Source organism: Ursus americanus, chromosome 23 (genome assembly GCF_024610735.1).
Source record: "Ursus americanus isolate L20-20 chromosome 23, mUrsAme1.1.p, whole genome shotgun sequence".
NCBI classification, from domain to species: Eukaryota; Metazoa; Chordata; class Mammalia; order Carnivora; family Ursidae; genus Ursus; species Ursus americanus.
Window position 1 is genome coordinate 17,188,022 of NC_142149.1, and position 25,511 is coordinate 17,213,532.

The following is a 25,511-nucleotide window of genomic DNA, read 5'->3' on the forward strand; positions in this document are numbered from 1 at the left end:
TTTGTTCTTTTTTTTTTTTTTTGGCCAAGAAATAATAAATTCCGGACTTTATCATATCTCATCCCTAAAAAAATTCAGCATATATGTCTTAAAAATGTTTTTCTCCATAATCACAATACCATAACCATTATTATATCTAATAAAATTCACATTAGTTCCTTAATGTCATCTCAGACCCAGGCCATAGTCAAATGTCCCTCATTGTCCTAAAACAAATCTCTCCCAGCCAGTTTGTTTGAACCAGGATCAACTCGAGAACCATGCATTCCATCTGACTGTCTGTTCAGTCTCTCTCGATGGTCCCCTCCCTCTCCTCCTGCCCTGACAGAGACCAGACCGGTTGCCCCGTAGGACGCCTACTCTGGATTTGACTGGGTGCTTCCTTGTGGTGGTGTTCCCATATTCCCCTAATGCCTGTGTTACCTGCGGACTGGCAGGTCTGAAAGGCTGAGGCAGGTCGGGTCACTGGGCTCGGTGACTCTAGGTCTCTGTTTGATTGATGCCAAGGTGGGGAGGAGGAGGAGGGGGAGGAAGGTGAATTGGTTTGGGATATGCAGCCTTGGAGGCCTACCAAGGACACCCAGGGCGGCAGTCGGGTGTGCGCTCCTGGAGATGGCCTGGCGGGTTGTGAACCTCACAGAGCGGGCTGGGCGCCCCCAGCACAGCAGAATGAGAAGCATAGGTGAGACCAAGCGTCAAGGAGATAGGCCGGCGACGAGGAGTGTGGGCCCAAAGCCCAGCGGGCACCGGAGGATAAGAAGCATGATGGTTGTAAGGACTAAGGACCAGGGGGGAGTCACACCCGACAAGGACCACAGTCGTCATCAGGGAGTCGTAGGACCTCCGAGCAGTGGGCTGGATGTCAGGGTGTGTGGACCACAGGGTGGTGCGTACATGCCCGCCTTCGGGAAGTGGGCTCTGAAAAGGAGGCAGGCAGAGCTGGGTCAGGGCTGCACTTTCTCTTTCTAAGGTGGAGAGACCTCGGGGCGCCTAGGGGGCTCAGTCGGTGAAGCGTCTGCCTTCGGCTCAGGTCATGATCCTGGGTCCTGGGATGATGGAGCCCCGCGTCAGGCTCCCTGCTCAGCAGGGAGCCTGCTTCTCCCTCTCCCTCTGCCTGCCGCTCCCCCTGCTTGTGCTCTCTCTCTCCCTCGCGCTCTCTCTCTCTGTCAAATAAATAAATAAAAATCTTCAAAAAAAATTAAAATAAGATGGCGAAACCCTGAGTTTGTTGAAATGCCAAAGGGCCAAAGGCAGTCAAGTGGGAGGGGCTAGAGATTTGAGGAGTAAGTGAGAGGTAATGGGAACCTCCAGGGCCCAGATTGAGGAGGTCACCTTGGACGGGGGAAGCCGGTCCCTCCTCTGGAGGAGTGAGGAGGAATGGCGGGTGCAGCTGCAGCTACATTTGAAGGGATGGGCCCCTGTCGCATTTTCCTCCCTGGGCGGGCTCACGATCCCAGCCTACGCTGGCCAGCAGTTTCCTTGACAGACTGTTTCTGATTCGTCCCAGCCCAGCAGCGGGAGCCCTTCTGGGTGTCTGCCAGCCTTATCCAGAGCAGAGGGCATGTGAGTAGCAAAGGGGTTCCGCCCCACACCCCACCTGCCCTGGAGGAGCAGGCCAAGCACGCAGTCCCATGAGGTCACCAAGAGGCTCGGGGCAGAGTCCAGAGCCAGGGGCACTCAATCGAAACTCAGAAGCAGAAAAGCAGAAGTGCAGCCCTCCCTTCTTCCCCACGCCCCCCTGGTGCAGGGTGTAGGAACTCAGGGCCCGGCTGGACACTTTCACAGAAGCCAGCCCTGTGAGGGGGGAGGGGGTGACAGCCCATTCTGTGGATAAAGAAACAGAGGCCCAGAGAGTCAAGGGGTTGCCCAGAGAGAAGCCAAGGCACAGTCTGCACCGAGAAGCCATGTCTCTGAATCCCGCTTCGTCCTTTTTCCCTTTTAATCCAATGATGAGGCTTCTACTCCAAACCCCAAGAAGAACCTCACCTCGGGCTATGGTCTTGGGACTCGCGGGCCACAGGGCAAGCAGTAAGATGACACTGAGCCTTACCTTAGTACAACATGTCTGAGCCCAAACCAGTTACACCAGACTCTCGGGGAGCAGCTCCAGGCACGGTTCCCCACCATTCTGAGGCTGGGGGACCCTGCAGGGTGACCCCCAGCTTCCCCACTGGTGGACTCATCGCTCAGGGCGAGGGGTGGTGGACCCAGTGAGGCCCGGACTCTGTCCTGGAGAGGGCGTGCTCCAGGGAGGGAAGGGTGCCAGTGCTTAAGCTCCCTGAGGCAAAGATCACAATTTATTCTCCACTCTCCCTCCACCTAGCTCGGCTGGCATGGAGTCAGCAAAGGAGGTCCCGGCCCCTCCGCTGCCCCCTCAGCCCGTCTCTGGGCTCCAGTCACTGGTTTGTAGGCGTTTCTTTGCCTCTGGCCCCTGAGAGCTGATAGGATTTTCTGGTTGCACCTGCTTGTGAAGGTTCGAGGGAGGAGGGGTGAGGACAGAGGACCGGAGAGGCGGCAGATGTGCAGCTGGCTTGTTCTGTCCCCTCCTCCACCATATGCCTCTGGAGGCCAGGAGGCCAGGCGAGGCGTGGGGGTGTGGTTGGTGGAGGAGGACCCCAGTGGGGGAGCGGCTGTGGTCACACCTCCTCTCGCCCGGAAGGGGAGGCCTAGGCTGGAGGCCTGAGGAGTCAACCTGTGGCTCAGGCCAGAGCTGTGTGGATTTTGCTCCGTCCCCGGGTGTGGGGCCAGAGCCCTCTGGGAGCCCCTCTGGGTGTGCGGGCCAGGCTTCTTCCTGGGGGAAAGCAGCATGGGGGCTGCCTTTTCTGTGGTCCCGGTTTCCCGTACTGTCACACTTGGTTCCCGCCACAGGGAGACCCTGCTTCCTAACTCTACAGCAGGGCAGTGCTAAGGGCTAGGCTCCCACACCTGCCTCCTCTCTCCTTCCCCGCCCCGCTCCTCCCTGCTGCCCACTCAGGGTTTCCAGCTGCCCTGGAATCTACAGAGGCTCTTCCCATCTCCTGGCTGGCTCCATCTCTCTTGGCGACATGGCCCATGTCCCTCAGGGCGGGGGCAGTGGAATGTGTCATGTGTGTGACAAGTGGGAGGACTCCAGGCCTCTCTGCCCCCGGTGCTCCGGGCTTCTGCGGCCCACAAGGGAGGGCAGGGTGCTCGAGGCCAGGGTAGGGCAAGTCCTTGGCTTGCGCGGGATGTGGTCTGCCCCAATGTCCCGCGCTCCCAATCTACACCATGCCGGGCTCTCGTTGGGTGTCCCTGTCCTGAGGCCACAGTGGGCCACTGAGAGAAGGGGTGGCCTGGGGGTCATGGGCAGGGGAGAAAGTAGGGCCAGGGCTGGGGACAAGAGGGTTACCGAAACAGAAGAGCAGGAGACGAGGGGTCTGGGATCCGGGGGGAAGTTGGGGGTCGGAGCCTGAAGCAGGAGCTGGGCAGCCTTTGTGGGAGAGCCGTGGGCGGTGGGTGGGTGGGTGGCAGGGTGCTGCCTGGCCTTTGGAGCTGGGGAGGAAGCACCTCTGAGGGTGTTAGGAAGACAAGGTGGTCCCCAAGGGCTTGCGGGGGGCAGCAGCGTCTCACCCAGGACACACTGTGCCCGTTGTGCATGGCTGAGGTTTGAACAACCACCTGACAAGAGGGTGAAGAGAAGGGAGGCCGGGGGAGGCTCTCGGTGGTAGGGTCATGGAGGAGCTAGTTCCTATCCCTTCCCTGGGTCCTGGGAGAGTGGGGCATGTAAGTGGACATGCAGGCGGGGGTGCGTGCACGCATCTTGGTGACCGAGGCCGGAGGAGGCAGGCTCAGGCTGTCAGGCGAGTAGATCGTGGTGTGGTCAAAATCCCTCCCGTCCTCCGTGTGGCTGGAGGGCTCCAGACGCCAGCTCCCTCCGATACCACAGCCGCCCAGGCCCCTTCCTCTTTGAGGCATTCCCCCCTGCAATGCACACACCAGCTTCCTCTTCCCCATCACATCCTCCCCGGGCTTTGGGGGAATCGAGAGCCACTCCAGGTCCTGTCTAGGCGAGCCCAGGCTCCGGCACCCAGCTGTCCCCTCCGCCTGCTCCTAGCTGTGCGGCCTCCCCCTCCCCCACCCAGGGTTCCGGTGCGGCCCTGCTCCCTGGCTGTGTCTGGGCCCGGGACTCAGGACTTGCTGGCGATCAGAGCATTGAGCAGGAAGGCCAGTGCTTCCCAGGACATGTAAAAATACCCAGGACCTGAGACACCCCCACTTCACCCCACCCCACCCTCTATCAGGCAGCACTTCCGCAGCCCCGACAGGAAATGGGCTGGAGGTTCAGCCTCCCGCCATCTCGAAGCAACTTCTTGTTCCCCTGTTGCCCTGTGCCAGCCCCGGGGTTGTGCCCCTTGGCTCCACCCCTGAAACCTTCCCAGGGCTCCGTCCCAGCAGCTCCGAGGGCACGGCATGGTGGACATGATTGCCAAGCTGACCAAGAGGCGGAGTCGGGCCCTGCGGGTACAGGTAGGGGACCCTGGCATTTGGGGGAGAGCTCGGCCTCTGATGGGGATGGCTGAGGGCCTCTGCGACAAGGCCCCCCCCCCCCCCCCGTGGGCCTCCATCCTCTGGCCCTCTCAGGAGCTGGGTGAGCTGCGGTCTGGAGCAGGACATCTCCCAGACTTGGAGGACTCCTCCCTTCTTTCCTCTTTCCTTTTCCAAGGCCTTGCCTATCTGAGATGGGCTGCAGAGGGACTCTGAGAGATGCTGATCAGCTTGGGGGAAGGGAGGCGGGCCAGCCACCTGTTCATGGGCAAGGGGAGGGAACTGGAGACGAGGGGAGTGCTCGGGGGCCGGACAGCTGGGTGTGGTGAGAGCCAGAGCCCCTCTTGGCTCTGTCCTCTGGCCTGAGGTGGGAGACCACTTCCCGTTTCCTACTAATGTCCCCCGTGTCGCTGTTGTGATTGGGGTCTGGGCCTCCAGAGCTGCTGGTGCCCTCGTCAGGGCCCTGTTGGTGGGCTGTGACAGGGTGTTGCCTGGGCCTTCAGGAGTTGGCCGGGGGTGGCAGGCCCTGCTCTAACCTGGGCAAGCTTGCCCTTGAAGGCCAGAGGGCATGGAGGTGGGGCTTCCAGTCTGATCCTGGCTCTGCCAGGAGAGGAAAGCGCCTCTATCTTAGCACTGTGGGGGTGCTACAGAGGGTTCTAGAGTTTGAAGGGACCTCAGGCCTGCTGAGGTCCAGCTCCCTCCACAGTGCTGCAGCATCGCTAACGGGGGGCTGCTCACCTCCCGTGAACACTCCTGACCGCCTCCTAAAGCGGCCTGTGTCTCTGGGGCAGCCCCAATCCTTAGAAAGCGCTTCCTTCCAGGGGGCCCTGCCCGGCCCCCTTTGGCCTCCGGTCTGCAGTCTAGAGCCCCACAGTGTGGTCCTACATCTTCTCTTCCTGGTGACAGCCCCACCATGCCGGGGGGCCTAAACATCCACCTCCCAGGTCTGCTCTGCACCCGCTAGGGGTGTTCGAGCAAGATCCCCCTCAGGCTGACCAGCCTGGGACTCCCCGTGGACTCCCAGCCAAGACCAGCGGCCTGCAGGTGGAAATCCCCGCTCCAAACAGTCTGGCTCCTTCCTTAGCTCATCTCCCCGCCATCGGACCTTCCAGCCCCCGTCGCAGGAATGGGAAGGCCACTGCCTCAGTTGGGTTGGGCTGGGGTGGGCAGGAGGTGTGTCGTCTGCCCCCTGCCTCCATCCCATCCTCCCAAGTAGTCTCCCGGCTCCCGCGCTGGACGGTCATTCCCAGGAAGCCCTTGTTCAAAGCTAATCCAGTCTCTCCTGTAGCGTCAGGTGTGTGTGTTGCCTGTTTGCTGCTGAAGTGTGGCCTGGCGTTGGCCTGTGCACTCAGCCGAGAAGTCCCTTTGGTGGACCGGCTGCATGCTTCAGGGCGTTGGGCCACCTGCTAGAGGGCAGGGTCAGTCACATCACCCTGGGTCCTGCTCTCAAAAAACCCCTGCGTTTGGGGTCAGAGGAGGTAGGCGGAGGGGCGGACGATGAATGGGCCAGCAGGGCAGGAGGCTGCCGGGCCTCGCAGAGGGATGAACAGAGTGACCGCGGGTAGACGTCTCTCCGGAGGGAGACGGCCTCTCCCAGGAGGCTTGGAGCCGAGCAGCACTGCAGACGAGCCGGAGCGGGGTGGGCAGGTATTGAGAGCAGGGAGCTGCAGGCCGAGGGACCCCGCTGGAGCAGAGGCCCAGACATAGGAAGGCGGCTTGTGTTTGGGATGGGTGGGTCCGCGGGCCGGTGTGGGCAGAATCCGGGATGCTCAGGGGGCGCCGCAGCGGGCAGAGAGAAAGGAGAAGTGGGGTGGAGGGTCCTGTCTCAGCCACACAAGAGCTTGTGCGGGGAGGGAGAGGAGCGAGGAACGGGTGTACCCAGCTCTTCCTGCTCCCTCCATGGCTGGGACATACCCCCCTACCTCCCGCCCCCGTGTTCTAAAACCCACTGCTTGTCTGAGGGTTTTTCTCCTTGCCAGCAGGAATTTTCATGGACGTGGGTGCGTTTCACTCATCACCCTGCTTGGCTCTCTCCCCCTGCTCCCCGACCATTTAAACAGGCTGCCCACTAGGGATTTGGGGCCCTTTGTTCACCGCTGCATTCCCAGTGCCTAGAGCAGTGCCCGCACCGGACGGGCGAATCTTTGCGGGACACATGGATGTGTTTTTGGGCACCTACCTAAGGCCCGGGGAGAGGCCACCTTGACAGGACTTGCTTCCCCTCTTGGAGGGCTTACGGCTCAGTGAGGGCATCACAGCAACAGAGGAACTTCTGTGATTAAAAAAGGCGGGGGGGGGGAGTTTATTATACAAAATTTTGAGAAAAGTTTAAAGAAAAAAATAAATAAAAACAAACACAATCCCTACAATTACGCTGCCCAGAGATAACCTCTGTTAGCATTTTGGAGGGTTTCTAAAAACACATAATTGGAACTATATGCTGTTTGCCGTGTTGAAATCTGCGTTTCCCTCATAGCATTATAGATTCTTAGAAACAGTACTAATCTGGGGCGCCTGGGTGGCTCAGTCGGTTAAGCATCCGCCTTCGGCTCCGGTCATGATCCTGGGGTCCCAGGATCCGGATGGAGCCCTCCATCGGGCTCCCTGCACAGCGGGGCGTCTGCTTCTCCCTCTCCCCCTCACCGGGCTAGTATTCTCTCTCACTCCTTTGCTCTCTCTCTCAAATAAATAAATAAAATCTTAAAAAAAAAAAAAAAGAAAAAGGAAAGAAACTGTATTAATCTTCTGGTGCTATTCTGCTGCCTGGGGTTTGACAGTGTAGTTATGCACCCTCGGGCAGGCTGAGGGTGCTAGGCTGCGGTGGGCACACTAGCGGAATCTCAGGAGGGGTGTTGAACCTGACACCTGAGCTGAGTCTTAAAGGAGGAACTGGAGTTGGCCAGATGAGAAAGGGGTGGGGATGGGCCGAGGCAGGCTGTGAAGGGCTGAGGCCCATAGAAGACTCAGCCGTTGGGATGGGGCCTCCAGCAACTCCGTGCTGCTAGAGCTTAAAGTTCAAAGCAAGGGGCCAGGAACGGCAGGAAATAAGGTGGAAGACTGTCAGGTGACAGACATCTCGTGCCCTGTTGAAGGCATAGACTTTGCCCCGCAGGCGGCAGGGAGCAGTGGGGTGTTGAGCGTGGCCAGACGTATGTTCTGTGTGACGGAACCCGCCAGCCCACCTCGCTTTCCTTTGGAGGGCAGGAGGGATTCATCTTTCCTTGCTGCTCCTTCCTTCCTCCCATCTGGCTCTCCTCTCTCCTGCCCTTCTCTGCAGTTCATTCTGAGTCCTGCAAAGCCCACATTCAGGAAGTTTCAGTCCCAGAACCGGAGGCAGTAACTGATTCCAGCCCCAGAGCTCTCAGAGCCAGGAAGGAAGGGGGTGGGAAATTGTAGAGTGCCGTGGGGCCCTGCCCCCGTGTGACCTGAATGGGGGAGGAAAAGGAATGGGGCCCAGGCCATTTCTCTAGTCCTGCCCAGCCTCTGACTGGACCCCTGGAGTGCAGAGTGAGTGCGCAGCTGGGACAACTGAGTTATCGATATTTTATTATTGCTAATAAATAATTAATGTAACCGCCCTACGCATCTGGGACATTTCATACTTTGCAATCCACTTTCAAGAATATTTCCTCATTCTCTCTTCACTACAATTTCCGGAGCGGGCAGGGCAGACGTTGTGCAGCCGGCGGAACTGAAGCAGGGGGTACTCCAACTTGCCAAAGGTCACCCAGATGGCAAGTGGCCGAGTCGGGACTGTGTGACCCCGGAGCTGCCCCGAAGGTCATGTCTCCTTCCTCCTCCCACAGGTGGACGACCCCCCGGAGCCCGTGTACGAGAACGTAGAGAGGCAGCCTTCGGTCACTTCGCCGGGCGCCCCCGCGGCCCCCCGCCCCCCGGCGTGGGAGACGCACACGGACGCGGGCAGCGGGCGCCCCTACTACTACAACCCAGACACGGGCGTGACCACCTGGGAGTCGCCCTTCGACGCTGCCGAGGGCGCCGCCAGCCCGGCCACCTCTCCGGCCTCGGTGGGCAGCCGCGAGAGCCTCGAGACCGACTGGGGCCAGTATTGGGATGAGGAGAGCCGCAGGGTGTTCTTCTACAACCCGCTGACGGGCGAGGCCGTCTGGGAGGACGAGACCGAGAACGAGCCTGAGGACGAGCTGGAGATGCAGCCGAGCCTGAGCCCGCTCAGCCCCAGGGACCAGAGGGTGAGGGGGCGTGACCTGGCCCGGGTGGGCGGGGTAGCTCCGAGGCCTCAGACCCCGCCTCCTGCTCCCCGCAGCCCCCGGGAAGGAGGGAGAGGGGCGGGGCCTGGCCCGGGTGGGCGGGGTGGTTCTGAGGCCTCAGACACCGCCTCCTGCTTCCCGCAGCCCCCGGGAAGGCGGGAGAGGGGCGTGGCCTCGCCTGGGTGGGCGGAGTAGCTCCGAGGCCTCAGACTCCGCCTCCTGCTCCCCACAACCCCCGGAATGCTCGTGGGGGGCGTGGCCTGGTCTAAAAGGGCAGGGCCAAGGTGCGTACTGGCTCTGAGACCCTCTGACTCAGCCTTCTGCTCCCTGCAGCCCCCTACCCCTGAGATGGATTACCCGGAGTCGCTGACCAGTTACCCGGAGGAGGACTATTCCCCCGTGGGCTCTTTCAGTGAGCCTCGGTCCACCTCTCCCTTGGCCACGCCCCCCGGCTGGTCTTGCCAAGTGAGCCCCGACGGGCAGACGCTCTACACCAACCACTTCACCCAAGAGCAGGTACGGGCAGCGGGCAGATGTGCCCAGACAGCCCCCCGGTCATTCCTCCAACTCTTCCTCACTAGGAGCTCACCTTAACACCATAAACTGCGGCTCCTGGGTGGTCTCCCAGACACGCGGTCGCCCGCAGCTGACCCTCCAAACTGCCTGGGGCTATACTGGGTTCTGGTCAGAGGGAAACGTGGTCTGCCCTCCCGTGAGGCGAGCTGGGAGCCCTGACCCTCCCTCTCCCCACAGTGGGTGAGGTTGGAGGACCCACATGGGAAGCCCTACTTCTACAACCCAGATGACGCCTCGGTCCAGTGGGAGCTGCCCCAGGTAACCAACTGGCAAAGGGAGAGTCTTGGGGAGAGGGGGAGGGATTACATATGACAGTGTCTTTCTCCTCAGGTTCCTGTCCCTGCCCCTCGAAGCATCCACAAATCCAGCCAGGACAGTGAGACCCCAGCCCAGGCCAGCCCTCCTGAGGAGAAGGTAAGGGAAGGAGCATGTAGGCCCTGGCAGGACCCCCAACGAAGAAACAGGGGCTTCCTGAAGGTTGTGAGGACTGGGCCGGGCATATCCCCCCGCACTAGCCGGGCTGAATGAACCTGGGTCTGGGTCATCCCCAGCCCAGGGTTGGGTGAGGTTGGGAGCTGGGAGGAGATCTCTCCTGCCGGGGTGAAAGCAGGTACCCCACCAGCACCTGCAGCAAAGAGGGTTAGTGGTGACTCAGGCCCAGCAGTGGAGGAGACTAGCCTCTGCCCCCTGTGGCCCACCCCGGTAACTGCCTCCTCTTTCCCCGTGTCTTTCTCAGATCAAGACTCTGGACAAGGCCGGTGTGCTCCATCGCACCAAGACGGTGGACAAGGGGAAGCGGCTCCGGTGAGAGCCGGGCTGCGCGCAGACCAGGGCGGGGTGGGCCTTAACGATGACATTTACTGAGCACATCCTGAATGCCAGGCTCTTGTTAATCCTCATAGCAACTTTCTAAGAGGTCCCGTGAGAGATAGGAACTTGCCTAGGGTCCCTTGGCTACCAAGTGGGTGGAAGGGGGCCTCAGCCCAGGGCCAAATGCAAGCCTGGTCATCTGCCACTTCCCCACCCCCACCTAGGAAGAAGCACTGGAGTGCCTCCTGGACGGTGCTGGAGGGTGGCGTCCTGACATTCTTCAAGGACTCCAAGGCCTCAGCTGCAGGCGGCCTGGTGAGGCCCAGGTTCCCAGGACAGGGACCCCCCACTTCCATCTGCTCCTGACTCCTGTGGCTCTTTACCTGATCTGACTTGTTAAAGGCTAGGTCTGTGACAGTGGAACATGGGTGCCATGGGAGCTGGGCCTTGGCAGGGGGTGATGACAGCAAATTCAGCCCATGACAAGCACTTCCAGCCACCCTGGACATGGGGAGCAGTCCTTGAGGGTGGCCACTCCAGCCTGGCTGGCAAGCAGACTAAGGACTGGGCATGCCTGCTCCTGGGGATGAGGGGTGTGCTCCGTTCTTCTTTCCTCTCCTGGGTGGGCAGGCAGCAGAGGCCAGGCTATCCCAGGACCTCCAGGCTCCAGGAACCCTTGGCCCCCCCTTCCCCATCCTATCCCTGGAGCCAAGGGAGCCTGGTGGATTGGAGCCAGGAGCTGTGGCAGGCCTGTCTGAGCTGAGGGCTCTCTGCAACTGTGCTCCCCCCAACCCTTCTCCCCTCTCCCACAGAGGCAGCCTCCCAAGCTCTCCACGCCTGAGTACACAGTGGACCTAAGGGGGGCCTCTCTCTCCTGGGCCCCCAAGGACAAGTCAAGCAGGAAGAATGTGCTGGAGGTGAGTGCTGCGGCTTGGGAGGAGAGGGGCCTTACTGATGGCTTGAGACCCTCAGTAGGCAAGCCCCAAGAAGGGGGACCTGGGGAGAGTGGGACTGGAATTCTCAGGGCTCAAAGCCAAAGTTGCGTCCACCTTGGGGATCCATCCACAGTGCTTCTGACATCACGGATTCTGCGGTTCCCTCTCCAGGAACTGAGCTTACTTGCCCTTGGCCCTGGAGGGGGTGAGGAGTAAGGGGGTCTCTGGGGGACAAAACCCATGCCTGGAAGGGCAGCCCTCATCCCGGAACACAGGAGACTCCCTGTCCCCAGCTACTCACTTTGACAGGTTGGAAACCCGCTCTGGCCGGTCAGAGCCCGGCTTCTAGCTGAACTGGGTCCTCAGTGAATAAACTGGGTCCCCAGGTGGCGTCCAGGCAAGGACCCTCACAGTGCCACACCCCCCACTGTCCACATGTCCTCTTGCTTTTAAACTACCTTTACCCTCACCTCAGTCCCCAGAAGTTCTGAGGAAGCTCACAACAGAAAAACGCACGGGGAGCTGGTAAAATCCACCGAAAAGCCAGGGCCAGGCACACATTAGCGCAAGGGGTCCATGCGGAGAGGCATCAGGCGGCAGACGATGTGCAGGCGCTGTCTTGTTGCTGAGAATAATTAGCTCGGGCCTCCTGGTAGCCAAAGTGAAAAGAGAAGGGAGATCAGTTACGTGGTTCTTCTTATGGGGGTGTGGGGGGAGAGGGGGACTTTCCCAAATTTTGAGTGAAATCAAAGCTTTTTCCTAACCCTTAGCTCCGGCAGCCATTTGTGGCGTACAGCGCCGGTCTAGGTTAGTAAGAGACCCTGGGAGCTGCTTCAGCTAACACGATAAAAGCCAAAAGCGTCACTGCATAATTCAGCTCAGAAAAAGCAATTCTGCCAGGTGCTTGAGAGTGTAGTTTTCTGAAGATTCACCAAGCTTCTTTCGGTTCTAGAACCAGCATCTCCACAGAGCAGGGCTGGAAAACCAGTTTGATCTCCTGAGCTACTCTGGGGCCTTTCTCCAGGCTCAGCAGGGTCGAGCGCGGTGATCAGTTAGCCACGTCTGTCACGGGTGTCAGACTGAGGAAGGACATCACTTTCGCTAGGCAGGTTCCCTCCTGACCTAGGGGGACATCCTTCAGCCAGTGCTCTATAAATGTCAGTTCTCCGTCTTGCCTTTGGAGAACACCGCTGAGTAAACGCTTCCGAGTTGTCTTTTCTGGCAAGAACCGGAAGGCAGATGGCACTCTGGGAAGCTACTCAAGCTGTTGGAAAGGCCCACAGTCTTGGATGGAAATGGAGGCACGCCTGCTTCCTGGCTGGTGGGCGGCCATCCTTCCTTCACTCAGGGGGTGGCCTGTAGGCAGGCACTTCTAGGATTTTTCTCAAGAGGCAGCCCCACATTCTAGATCGTGGCCAGGCTAGTTGGGCCTGGCAGATTTTCACAGCGGGTCTTCCTAGTCACTCCAGAGCCACAGAAAACTTCAGCGATAGTCCCCCCAAAACAGCTGGTTTGGGGCAACTCCGCTTGCCTGTGCATCCAGCAGGATGAACGTCTTGGGAGACATATTGCTGGGTAACTATATAGCTTTTCCTTCTGTATGAAACTTTCAGATAGGAACGGATTATGCTTTGAGAGGGCCTCAGTTTGCCCATCTTACTGCTTTTAATCAGACGAATGCCTTGGCCTGGGGTGAGCCTTTGCTCTATTGTGCTGTCCTTTCCGGAGACAAGGACAGATCATTTCCACCATTTCTGTGCCTCCCCTCCCAGCATCCCCTACCACTGAGGCCTAGCCCCAGGGCAGACCCAAGGAGCCAGAGATGACTGAGTGACTTGTGTCTCTCCAGCTGCGGAGCCGAGACGGCTCAGAGTACCTGATCCAGCATGACTCTGAGGCCATCATCAGCACCTGGTACAAGGCCATTGGCGAGGGCATCCAGGAGCTGGTAAGCAGGCTGGTGGGGATGAGGTGGCCAGCGGAGGAGCTGTGCCCGCCGTGGGTGGGGCATCAGGGGGTGAGTGCCCCTCCCTGCAGACGCAGGCCTCCCGTTGGCTGCAGGGCTGATGGGCTGCAGAAGAAATAGTCTTTCTTAAGCATGCAAATCTAGCCCGGGGGATTGGCCCTGCAGGAGATCTCTCCAGGTCAGGGGGTGGGGGCACATCCTCGAGGAGTGTTCCATTTCAAGGGAGGCAGGAAGAAAAGGAAATATCTGAGAAAGAGCCTCAGGCTGGAATGACAGGCTAAAACCAGAATGTAAAGTTTTAAAGGATTGGATTGAAGAGTCTACTGTTGTTTAGCTTCAAAATATTCATTGCACAACTAGAAATGGAACGGGCCCCCTCTGACAGCTCTTCACCTGGAAACAACCTTGGGCTTTTTGACCCTCAGTTCCCTAGGAGCCGACACTGAGTACAGAGCTTGGCTGTATTACTAGAGGTAGGGAGCGCGATCTAGGGCGGTGATGCTGGGGCAATGGTTGGCAGTGCTGAGGCCTCAGCTGGACTGTAAGTTCAGAACTAGGAGCCTCATATTGAGGAATGCTGACCTCGTGGAGTGTGCGCAGAGGAGCTAGGAAAATATGGGCAAGGGGGGCCAGGATAAGAAAGAGTGGGAGAGAGCAGGATGACCGTCCCCAGCACCTGAAGGGCTCCATGCCGCCAAGGGAGGTGAACGTTCTGAGGCTCCCCGGCGGAGGTCAGAGGAGTGAACTGGAGAAGGGGAGCGTGAACTTTGCCTGGGAATCATCAGGCGGCTGGGAGGGCACTCCGGGCCCCTCACCCCGTCCCGGAAGGCCCACCGGCTGGCCCGCGTGATTCCAGTCCGCAGACCTGCCCCCGGAGGAGGAAAGCGAGAGCAGCAGCGCGGACTTTGGGTCCAGCGAGCGCCTGGGGAGCTGGCGGGAGGACGAGGCGCGGCCCGGTGCAGGTGCGCAGGGTGGGGCGGAGGTGGGTGCGGGGTGGTGGGCATCTCCTGGGGGCAGGAGTGGGGGGACAGTGACGACCCCGCTGGGGCCACCGAGTGACTCCACCCCGCTTTCCTGGGCTCAGGCGCAGCCACCGCGGAGAGCGACCTGAGCAGGGTCCGCCACAGGCTCCGCAAGTTTCTGCTGAAGCGGCCCACGCTGCAGTCGCTGCGGGAGAAGGGCTACATCAGAGGTACCGCAGGGAGCCGGGGCGCGGCGCGGGGGGCGGGGGCGGCCGGGCGGCGCTGACGAGCCTCTCCCCCAGACCAGGTGTTTGGCTGCGCGCTGGCCGCGCTGTGTGAGCGCGAGAGGAGCTCCGTGCCGCGCTTCGTGCAGCAATGCATCCGCGCCGTCGAGGCCCGGGGTACGCGCGGCGCCTCGAGGCCTCCCTCCTGGACCCCCGGACAGGGACCCCCGGGTGGGCGCTGGGGTGGGGGCGGGGGCCGGGAGAACGGGAACCCCCGAGTGGGAATCCGAGCAGGAGCTTTAGACCCGTCCCACGAAGCCCGAGGTCAGCGCCTCCCCCTGCCGCAGGGCTGGACATCGACGGCCTGTACCGCATCAGTGGAAACCTGGCCACCATCCAGAAGCTGCGCTATAAGGTGGACCACGGTGAGGCCCGGCTCCCGTCCCTAACCCCAGGACCTTAGGGCACCAAGGGGTGCTGATCGCCTCTTCCGACCTCCTTCCCCCCCCCTCCCGCCTTCCCGCAGATGAGCGCCTGGACCTGGACGACGGGCGCTGGGAAGACGTCCACGTGATCACCGGAGCCCTGAAGCTCTTCTTTCGAGAGCTGCCGGAGCCCCTCTTCCCCTTCTCGCACTTCCGCCAGTTCATCGCTGCCATCAGTGAGCGCCTGGGGGAGGCGGGGCGGATGGGGCTGGGATGGCCCGGCCTGGCGCCGGCACCCCCTCGGCCGGACCCCCCACCGCCCACCGGGACTCAGCCCCTCGTTCCCCTCGCCGAGCCGACCCTCCCGTCCCTTCCCCAGAGCTACAGGACCAGGCCCAGCGCAGCCGCTGTGTGCGGGACCTGGTGCGCTCGCTGCCCGCCCCCAACCACGACACGCTGCGGCTGCTCTTCCAGCACCTGTGCCGGTGAGCCGGCGAGCCGCGCGGGGGTGGGGAGGCGGGTGCTGGTGGGCCCCCCGCGCCCCCTCCAGCTCTGGGCCCTGATTCCCCCCTCGCCACTCCCCGGCCGCAGGGTGATCGAGCACGGCGATCAGAACCGCATGTCGGTGCAGAGCGTGGCTATAGTGTTCGGGCCCACGCTGCTGCGGCCCGAGACCGAGGAAACCAGCATGCCCATGACCATGGTGTTCCAGAACCAGGTGGTGGAGCTCATCCTGCAGCGATGCTCAGACATCTTCCCTCCGCACTGACCGCGGGCCCCTACCCCCACCCCCGCGGCTGGCGCTGCGGACCCGGGACTGGGGGCGGCGACAGTGGTCCTGCCTTGGAAGCTGGACGGTTGGAGGCCGCTTGGCTGGACTCATCCGGGAGACCCTGCGCCTCCCACCCGCCCACAGGCCGAAGTGAAATCTGCACCCCTTCGTGCAGTATGGTGACCCCTGGTGGGCAGTTTGCAAAATGTGATTCCCCGGTCCCCCTCCCCGCCTGTCCTGTTTGGGGCTTACTTGGGTTCTGTTCTTTATTACAGCGACACCTACTGTGTGTGCGTGAGAATGCGCCGGGGTGAGAGTTTGTTTTCCGGGCTTGGCGCTGGGAGGAGTTAGGGTGAGGGGCTTCACCTGGTGGGGCCTTCAAGGATAGCCTGAGGGGCCCCAGCCCGGCGTCCGTCGGGAAGCAGCCCCAGCAGCGCACCTGCGGCCCTGCCCTTGCCTCGGGCCAAACTCCTGCCTGACACTCAGTGGCTGGTGGGCCCTTTCCAACCGCTTTCCTGATCCCAGCCTCTGCCCTCCCTGATCCACTGGTGGTGTGTGCACGGGTTCTTCATACCCGCTCGGTGTGTACCCTGCACTGGCCGCCTGACCCGCACCGTTTCCACACACAATCCCGTTTGACGAATGAAGAGAGGGAGGCAGCAAAGTGACCTGTTCAGGGTCCCGTGGGCGGTCTGACTGCCCAGCTCAGGCCCCTCTCACAGCGCAGCCCTTTCAGCTACCCCTCCCTCCACGACCCCTGCACACCCCACCATGGGCTCATGGGCAAAGCAAAAGAAACTAAAGCAGGTGGGTTCTGTCTCGGCCTGGGGAGATCCTGGAGGCAAACAGGACACCTACCGCAGCTGTTCTCTGCAGGAAGGGGAAATGGCACCGGCAGAGCCCCCAGCCCCTCTCGGCGCCTGCCTTTCTGGCTGCCTGCCTGGTGCCCGCCTTGTCCTAAGGAGCTAGGAGAGGCCTGCAGGGCTGGGGGAAGGCGGCTACAAGCTCTGAAGGAAGCATGAACCCTGCAGCCAGCAAAGCCCTTTCCCTCCTCACACACAAACCACCTCAGTTTCTGGGCCTCGGCCCCCTGCCCCACCTACCGTTAGTCTGTTCAACAAACAATAATAGCTAATATTTATTGACATTCGCACCTGCCAGGCATTTCACTTGGATCAGCTCGTTTGTCTCTCACAGCCAATATTTACGATCCGCTCTTCTGTGCCGGGCACGGTGCTCTGGGGCAGGGCTGCTGCGCGTGCCCCCTCTCGGTGGGGCTTGTGGCCGGCCGCTGACCCAAGCCCACCCCCAACGCCAGCAGGGCCGGGACAAGAGCACAAATGGAGGCCTCACACCACATGGAAATACTGTAAAGTTAAACAAATCGAGTTATAACTGTTAAATAAAATATGTTCTATTCTCCTACTTCGACAAACATACGTTCATAATGACCTAGAAGATGAGGTTCCAGTCTGTGACACTTCTGAATTCCATGCCCAGGTGTGTTGGCCTGAGAAGAGCTGGCTCTGCCATCAGCCTTCCCCCTGTATCTGCCCTCAGAGCCATCCTGCCCCCAGGGGAGGTCCGCGTGCACACATGTGGACAGGCCGGTCCACTAGCACAATCTGCCATCTGCCCCCTGCCCCCTGCCCATGGCCACCCCACATGGCCCATTCCCTGAAGGATGGGCAGGAACTTCTGGGATCTTGCATATCAGGAGCATGGTCCAGAGGGAAGGGCCTGGGCTCCAAGGGGCCCCACAAGTTCCTCAACCTATGAGGAGAGGCACAGACAGAGAAGGTCAAGAGTAGAGCCTTCTAAAGTGGGACCCGCAGCAGGGCAAGGATTCCCCCCAGGTCTGAGGACAGAGCGGGACAGATGTTAAACAACTGATTACTTGGTTCCAATCCTGTGTACAAAAGTAAGAGAAAGTGCAGGGTGCTCTGAAAGTGTGTTGCCCGGGTGTCACTGTCCCTCAGGAACCTGAGATGCTTCTGTGGAAGCCCCATCTGGGCCCAGCACTAAAGAATGAAGAGGAGTTGACAAGGCGAGGAATTAAGGGAAGGGTGTCCAGTCAGAGGGAAGAGCATGTGCAAAGGCCCTGTGGCGGGAAGGCTCGTGGAGAGAACAGAATCTGAAAAGAGCCCATACCACCCGTGAGCATGGGTGTGAGGTGAGGTGGGAGAGGCTGGCAGAGGACAGAGTGTGCCGGGCCTTGTGGGCCACAATGGAACAGTGGCCTGTGGCAGGACAGCAGGCAGGAGAGTCCTTGGGCAGGGAGGTCTTGGGAAGTGTCAGCTCCCCCATCTGACCCTCACCCTGCCCCGGGCTTCTGACACTGCCAAGGCCTTGGTGAGCAAACAAGGTAGCAGCAGGCCAAGAAGTCCCAGAATCATCACGGTTTGTCACCAGAAAAAGCTGCAGAAATCACCACTGCCAGTGAGGAAAGTCCTAGAGAGACAATGTCATAACTCACCAGAGGTCACGTGGCAGAGCCTGCCCAGAGCTTCATTTGCCGTCTCAGGGCCACCAGCCGTGCGGGCTTAGCCGTGAGTCCTCAACACCGAGCCCAGAGCTCGGGGAGCACTGCAGGTGCTCCCTGAGTATGTTGGGAATGAACTGGATTTTGTGTGGAGACACAAAGATACATAGAAACAGTATCTGGCCTCTTGAAGCTGGTTGGGGGACAGACCTAAAGATAAGTGCCACAGTGGATAAGGGCTGTCACAGAGGGCCCTCTCCCCAAGCCTGCCCCCTCCCAGCAGATGCCCCAGACCCTCCTACAGCCTGGCGTCTGCCCCTGCAGCTGCCCCAAAAGTCACCAGTGCCCGCCTGTTGCCCAGTCTGGCGGAAATGCCCGATCCTCGTGCAAGGGGACACGTGAACTGCCTGTCGTCCCCCGTAAAGCACGCTGTTCCTTGGCCTGCAGCATCACAGGTCTTTGCCCACCCGGTAAACACTGATGCCCGCTGGGTTGTTGCCTCAGCCCAGGGCCCTCTCCCCTCCACCCTCCCTAAGGGCCCTCATCTATTCCACCCTGGGGACTCAGTCACCAGGCCTGCACATGGGTCACCCAAATCTCTCTCCAGCCAGGACCACGCTCTCCTGGGTTCCAGGTGCAAATGGCCAGCTTCTTACAGGACACCCCTGCGTGGATGGCTGCCGGACACCCCGAGAGCGGCTTGCCACAACGAAACTCAGAGACCAGCCCTTCTCCCTGTTTTGAGGCCCCTCCATTGACCTGAGTCTCCTCCCTCCTCCCCCAGAGCCAGTCAGCTACCACCTCCTTATCTTCTGCCTCCTAACTCTTCCCCGGGTCTGTCTCCCGTCGTCCCCCTCAGTCTCTCACCTTGGTGGCCCAGTGGCCGCCAAATGGGCTCCTCTCCTCCCGGTTTCATCCTCCACCCAGCAGCCGTCTGACCATGTCACTTCAGCATGTGGCCTCCAAGGCCATTCCCGGCCGGTCTCCCACCTCTTTGCACACGAGCTGTGCCCCTGCCTGTAGCTCCAGCCAGGCTGTCCCAGCCTCAGTGCCAAGGGCTGCCAGTCACCCTGCCTTCCTCCCTTTCACAGGCCTCCTCCTCCCTCCCCTCCTCCTCCCCCTCCTCCCTTTCACAGGCCTCCTCCTCCTCCCCCTCCTCCTCTCCCTTCTCCCTCCTCCTCCTCCTCCTGCCTCCTCCTCCCCCACTCCTCGCAGCTCTCCCCCCAGCTCTCAGCACACTGGCCTCCCTGCACTGACTGCTCTCCCACTCCGGCCTCTCCCCCACTAGGCTGCGGCCAGCATGTCTTCACCGCTCTCTTTATGTGTGGAGGCACCGCATTTCTTTCTTCATTCATTCATTGATGACCATTGGGTGGCTTCTACTTTTCGGCTGTTTGAATAATGCTGCTGTGGCTATTCACGTACGAGGTTTCTGTGGACACACGGTCTCAGCTTGGGCCGCCACCACAAAATGCCACAGGCTGGGTGGCCAAACAACAGAAACGATTTCTCGCGGTCCTGGGGCTGGAAGCGAGCGATCAGGCCTCCGGCGTGGCGGGCTCTGGGGAAGGCCGCCTTCCTGGCTCGCAGACGGCTGTCTTCTTGCTGTCTGCTCACACAGCAGACAAAGACAGAGCTCATGTCTGCCTCTTCTTCTTCTTCTTTTTTTTTAAGATTTATTTATTAGAGAGAGAGAGAGAGAAAGTGAGCACGAGCAGGGGGGAGGGGCAGCGGGCAAGGGCCAATCTCCAGCACACTCCCCGCCGAGCAGGGAGCCCATTGAGGGCCTCGATCCCACGACCCTGCAATCATGACCTGAGCCGAAACCCACTGCGCCGCCTAGACACCCCTCTTCCTCTTCTTATAAGACACGAATCCCGTCATGGGGGCCGCACCCTCATAGACCGGACCTCCCAGAATCATCGTATTGGGGGTCAGGGCTTCAACATATGAATCTGGGGGGACACAAACATTCAGTCCGTCCATGTATGTTTTAATCCCCTTGGGCACATACCTGGGAGTGGAACTGCTGGGTCGGATGGTCACTCTGGGCCGAACTTGGTGAGGAACCGCCAAACCATAGTGTCCCACGGTGGCCGCACCATTTTCCATTCTCACAGGCAACGTGAGAGGGTTTCCGTTCTCTCCCACTTTCTGCAACAACTGTTTCAGGGACTCATTCTCCTCAAACCTCTGGCCCTCCCTGCCTCCTCCCCTCCCTCTCCCTCCTCCTTTCCCTCTCCTGCTTCCTCTCCCTCTCTCTCTCCAGAGGACCTCACTTCGACCTCACAAAAATAATGGAAACGCTTCACATCTCACCAGCAAAGCTCACGGCTCCCTCACCACACCCTCCCTTGCCTCCCTGCCCCTGATACCGCAGAGCTGACTTCTCTCCAGGACACAGCTAACCCCCTCCCTTTTCCAGAAAGTATCCACCACCATGGCCCTTTGCTCTCCTCCCTGAACTGCTGTCTCAAGTGGCGAACTGCCCAGGAAGTGGGGAGAAGCATGTAGGAGTTTCACTGGGCAGTGTCCTCAGGACCACACCTGCGGTGGGGCTTGGGGGACGAAGGCCGCAGGATGGGGCTGGGGGGAAACTGAGCCGCGACGCAGGCCCATCCCAGGCCTCCACCGACACCCCCCCCCCCCCCAGCAGCTCTGGAGCTGGACAGCCTCAGTGCCTCAGCACTGCCCACATTGTGGCGAGGGGGGCAGTCACTGGATGAGGCCTGCCTTGGCAGGGTGGGGCAGGGCCCATGAATTTGGGCAAAGAGACTTTCTTCAGCCCAAGGCATGTCCTAGAGAGCGGCTCAGAGGGGATCTGTCGACTGCCAACCCCCCCACCCCTGCGGAAAGAAGTGTACCCACTACAATGTCCAGCGAGCTCCTTCCTCTCTCCATTCCTGGACCCCCACACACCATCAGACTCCTGAATTTCCCCCTAAACTCACCAATGATCCCACACCGATACCTGCTGGACACACCGTTGTCCCCTCGGGAGCACCCTGCCTCTGCTGGCCACCCCCTCCTCTTCCTCCTGCTTTGCACACCGCCACGTTCTCCGGGTGGTCCTCCCACCCCAGCCACAGCATCTCATTCTATCTGCGCAGCTGGAAAGGTCAGTGTCCTTGGGCCCTGCCCCTCCTCTCCCTCCGTGCTCCCTCCAGAGCGATACTGCCCACACCCAGGGCATCGGTGACTCACTCTCCATAGCACCAGGCCGGACTGCTCCTAGAAGCTTCAGACCCGTGTCTCCCTGGCAACTTGACACCCACCCGTGACAGTCCTCAGACTGGATGCATGATCTTCCCCAAACCTAGCCCTCCCCCAGGTTTTACCTGTCCCAGGAAATGGCTGCCTTAACCTCCAAGCTAGGCAAGTCAGAAGCCTAGGAGTATGGCCTTCTCCCTCCCTCTCCCCCTCTCTCCACCCGCCACGCCTGGTCTATGTCCACGTCCTGTCAGTTCTGCCCCTCACACCCACCCACTCCTCTCCACCGGTGGCCCACCTCGTCTCAGAGGCTCACGTCTCTTGCCTGGATCACTGCAGTGCCTTCCAGCCCCTCCCCTCCCCACACCCTCTTTCCCCCACCCCACCCACACTCATTTAAAAATCCGAACCTAGGGGCACTTGGGTGAAGCATCTGCCTTTGGCTCAGGTCACGATCCCAGGGCTCCCTGCTCAGGGGGGAGCCTGCTTCTCTCTCCTCCCTCTCTCCCCCTGCTCGTGCTGTCTCTCTGCCAAATAAATAAATAAAATCTTGAAAACAATTAAAAAATAAAAAATAAAAATACAAACCTAATTAATTAATTAAAAAATTAAAAATACAGACCCAATTCTATCATCGCCCGGCTCAAAAGGCGTTCTGCTCATCCTAGGAAAAGACCGCGTGTGTTAACACAGCCTCCAGGGCTCTGCCTGGCTTGTCCCCGCACGCTCTTCAGCTCCGCTCTGTGGACCAGCATAGCCTAGTGGTTCAGAGCATGCGCTCTGCAGTCAGACTGTCTGGATTCGAATCGAAGCTCCACAACACCCCTGCTAGGTGCTTCTGAGCAACTGACCCTTTCCTCTGTGTCCCTGTCGTCTCATCTGGAAAACGGGGATCCCGAGAGCCGTAGCAACGTCAGAGCGTTAATTGTGAAGATTCCAGGAGATACTACACTTGAGGTGCTGGGAACAGAGTGTCCCCGAATAAACACTCAGTAGACACTTGCTGGGCCTGTCCTTTACTTGCTTCCTTGCTTTCCCAGTGTCTACACTGCAACCACACGAGCGGTCTGGTTGCAGCTACACCGGGTGCCCCTGAGTAAACGAGCAGATGCATGAGAAGGCCCGGGATGCTTTTTCTTCTTCTCATAAACATTTTATTTTGAAAGGATTCTTGACGGACAAGAAGTTGCGCAAATAGTACCAAGAGGTGCCACGTGCCCATGCCCCGCAACCCCCCCCCACCGTGGCAGTGCGCACAACTGTGGGGCACCGCGGAAACCAGCAAAGTGATTAGTGCTGCAGGATTAACGAGACTTCCTCGACTTCGCCATCTCTTACCTGCACTCCTTTTTTTTTTTTTTGTGGTATGTCTTTGTGTATAATCCCATGACAATTTATCACACGCATAGATTCATATAACCAGCACCACAATCAAGACAATTGTTCCATCACCTTAAAAGATCTCCCTCGTGCTGCCCCTTCACACGTACAGCCTCCCTCCCCTTCCCTAATGCCTGGCAGCCTTGTCGGCTCTCCATCTCTATAATTATGCCGTTTCCAGAACGTTATATAGATGGAATCATAAATTATGCAGCCTTTTGAGATTGGCTTTTTGGGCGTGGTGTCGTGCCTATGAGATCCATTCGAGTTCTCCTGAGGATCGGCTGTTCACTGCTTGTTAGAGCAAAGTAGTTTTGCACAGATAGATCTTTAAAGAGGTTCTCCCAGCTGCGGGTGGAAGGAAGATGGAGGGAGGAAGACCAGTTAGGAAGCTGCTGGGGTCCAGGTCAATATCACAAGTCAGGCTTCTGTCCCTGCGGGCCTCCTGCCTCTGGAACTGTCCCTAGATATGCCCAGGTCCCCATGGGTCAGGGTCGGCAGCCGGGACTAGGGATTGGGGTTGTTGGAGAGCATCTGACAATAGGGGGCGCCAGAGGTCTTTTGTCCAAGGGGTGATTCTCCACGGTGACCGCCAGGGAGGGTTCCAGGGCACTTTGGGCTGCTGGGCGCGCTAATCCAGAGAACGCTGGGGTCTTGCCCCCCTGCAGACCCCAGCCCCAAGTTTCAGGGCAGCCCTGAGTTCCAAGTTTCCGGGATGAGGCTGATGAGGTGTAGTGGAGGAGCTGGTGGGGAGAGGCCTGGGCCGGAGGGAGTGGGCAGTTCCGGTGCGGAGGGAGAAGCTCTGGCCCTCCACCAGCCCAGCTGGGGCTCCCCACCAGAGGGTGGCTCTGAGCTCAGGCTGCTGGGCTGGGCCCTGGCAGCTCTGTCCCATCCACCTTTCCCCACCCAGGACAATTGCTCTCTTCTCAGACAAGTCTCCCAGAACATGTGCTAACCCCTGTGTCCCCTATTCTATCCCTCTTGCACCCCGCCCTGCCAGCTGCCTCTGGCCATTCGCTGGCCCCACAAGAGCAAGCCGATCAAGCGCGTTGGGCTGTATAGAGCCCGCCTTTGTGAAATGAGGAGTGGGCAATTACCGTGTGTGGCACCTGCTAACCCTGGGAGCCGGGAAGAGAAGCAGCCTTCCCGGGGAATCCAGCCCCTGTCTGGCTGCAGAACAGTGCCGAGCTGCGGGCACTACCCTCCAAACTGGCACTGGCCCGTTGCCTTCTGAATTCAACCCACTTTTCATGATCTTAACCCCGTCCTAGGGTCCTCGTCCTCTGGCGTGCTCCACCCCTTGTGTGCTCGCCGCTGCCCCGGGGGGCCAGAATGCCCCTCAGCCTCCCACCTGCACGCCCTTGCTCAAGGCGTTCCCGCTGCGTCAACGGCCCTGCACCCATTCTCTAGCTCCACGTCCACTCCTCCAGGAAGTCTTCCCGGTGCCTAATACCCAGTAGGTTGCAAAAGTATGAATTCCCAGCCTCTGTGCGCCGAAAATATACGTCACGTGTACTTCCACGACAGAATCTTCCGTGCGCAGACTTGCCTGATAAATCGTCCTTTACACATCTGTGTCCCCCTGAGACTTCTCGTTCATCTCTGATTCCTGTGAGCCTGGCATCGGAAGGAGCCAAGTAAAGTCTGATTGAATAAATGAGTGAACGCATCAGTGGACAGACGTTTGAAACCCTCTTCTTGTGACCTGCTTCCAGCCTTTTCCCCCTCTGATTACTCCTGGGAGTTCTCTCTCCCTGCTGCCTCTAACTGCTGGCATTCCACCCTCCCCTCTGCCACTCTGTTCCCCTCGCTAGCAAGCTCACCTACACATGCCCCAAGTTCACCTTGCAGCCCAAAGCCCCGAGACCCTCGCATACCTTGCTTGTCCTCAGCTGTCTTCCCCTCTGTCTTTCCCACGAACAGTGAGCTCCATCCGAACAGGAACCTTGTCTGACTGATGGCTCTGACCTCCGACAACTGCGTATGCTCAGTAAATATTTGTGGCATGAATGAATGGGCAACTTTCTCTCTGAGGTCCTGGAACCTTTCAAATTCAACATATTTCAGATTGGTTTCATCCCCTCCTCCCTCCCGACAATTAGCTTCTCCAGTCTTTGATAACTCTCTTCTCCCAATCCTTCGACTTAGAAATCCGAGTCACGCACACATCTTTTCCTCTCTTAACACATCATGGACCACTGTGTTCCCCAGGTTCTACCTCCCGGCTTTCCAGTCCTCATACCCACCCTAGTCCCTGGTACTTACACCCGGACCCCTCAACTGCTCCTAACTTGGGTTCCTCACCTCTACTTTTATCTGCATTGCCACCTGAACGATTTTTCTAAAACATCCATCTCATTATGGCAACCCTTACTGAAGATCCTGATGGCATTCCCATCCCCTACAGTTGCGTTTCCCAAAGCTTGACCTCACACAGTGGGTGGCAGATGACATAATTACAGGAGGTTCAAGGACAAAGGGTACTCGAGGGTGATAATTAATATGGAGTTGCAAAATGGGAAAGTTATTTCTTGACTAATTCTTTCTGGCCTTGGTGTCTTTAACACTTCTTTTTCTTTTTTTTTAAGATTTTATTTATCTGACAGAGATAGAGACAGCCAGCGAGAGAGGGAACACAAGAGGGGACTGGGAGAGGAAGAAGCAGGCTCACAGCAGAAGAGCCTGATGTGGGGCTCGATCCCATGACACCGGGATCACGCCCTGAGCCGAAGGCAGACGCTTAACCGCTGTGCCACCCAGGCGCCCCTAACACTTCTTCTTGACTTGCTAATCATTTACCAGAGATCAGGACTCTGGCCATGCTGGCAGCAGACGTGGTCTTGTTTTTATTTTACGTATCTTATAGTCACCTACTATCTATGACGTGTGGTGCTGGTTTTTTAGTTATGCTAATAATGGTCCATAAAGTAATTTATTTGGGAAAAGATATTGCAAACCACATAGCCATCAAAGGGCTAACATCCAGAACATATAAAGAACTCTTATCAAAAAGAAAAATTGGGGGGCCTGGGTGGTT

General features: G+C 59.1%; 1 protein-coding gene across 4 annotated transcripts in view; it reads left to right on the forward strand.

Moving 5' to 3' along the window:
• Nucleotides 1–15,703, forward strand: part of ARHGAP27 (Rho GTPase activating protein 27) — a 29,840-nt gene extending 14,137 nt beyond the window's left edge. For 3 of the 4 annotated variants that reach the window (XM_045813861.2, XM_045813863.2, XM_045813862.2), the window contains 15 exons: nt 8,310–8,714; nt 9,066–9,248; nt 9,486–9,566; nt 9,639–9,722; nt 10,045–10,112; nt 10,343–10,433; nt 10,931–11,035; nt 12,903–13,001; nt 13,876–13,981; nt 14,104–14,211; nt 14,284–14,382; nt 14,553–14,630; nt 14,732–14,866; nt 15,010–15,115; nt 15,222–15,703. In XM_045813861.2, the coding sequence (XP_045669817.2) occupies nt 8,310–8,714; nt 9,066–9,248; nt 9,486–9,566; nt 9,639–9,722; nt 10,045–10,112; nt 10,343–10,433; nt 10,931–11,035; nt 12,903–13,001; nt 13,876–13,981; nt 14,104–14,211; nt 14,284–14,382; nt 14,553–14,630; nt 14,732–14,866; nt 15,010–15,115; nt 15,222–15,399 (1,926 nt within the window). In that variant the 3' untranslated portion in view covers nt 15,400–15,703. Of the gene's footprint in view, nt 1–4,273; nt 4,486–8,309; nt 8,715–9,065; nt 9,249–9,485; nt 9,567–9,638; nt 9,723–10,044; nt 10,113–10,342; nt 10,434–10,930; nt 11,036–12,902; nt 13,002–13,875; nt 13,982–14,103; nt 14,212–14,283; nt 14,383–14,552; nt 14,631–14,731; nt 14,867–15,009; nt 15,116–15,221 lie in introns of those variants that run through there. The other variant, XM_045813864.2, reaches the window with a different exon arrangement.
• The last annotated feature ends 9,808 nt before the right edge of the window (nt 15,704–25,511 follow it).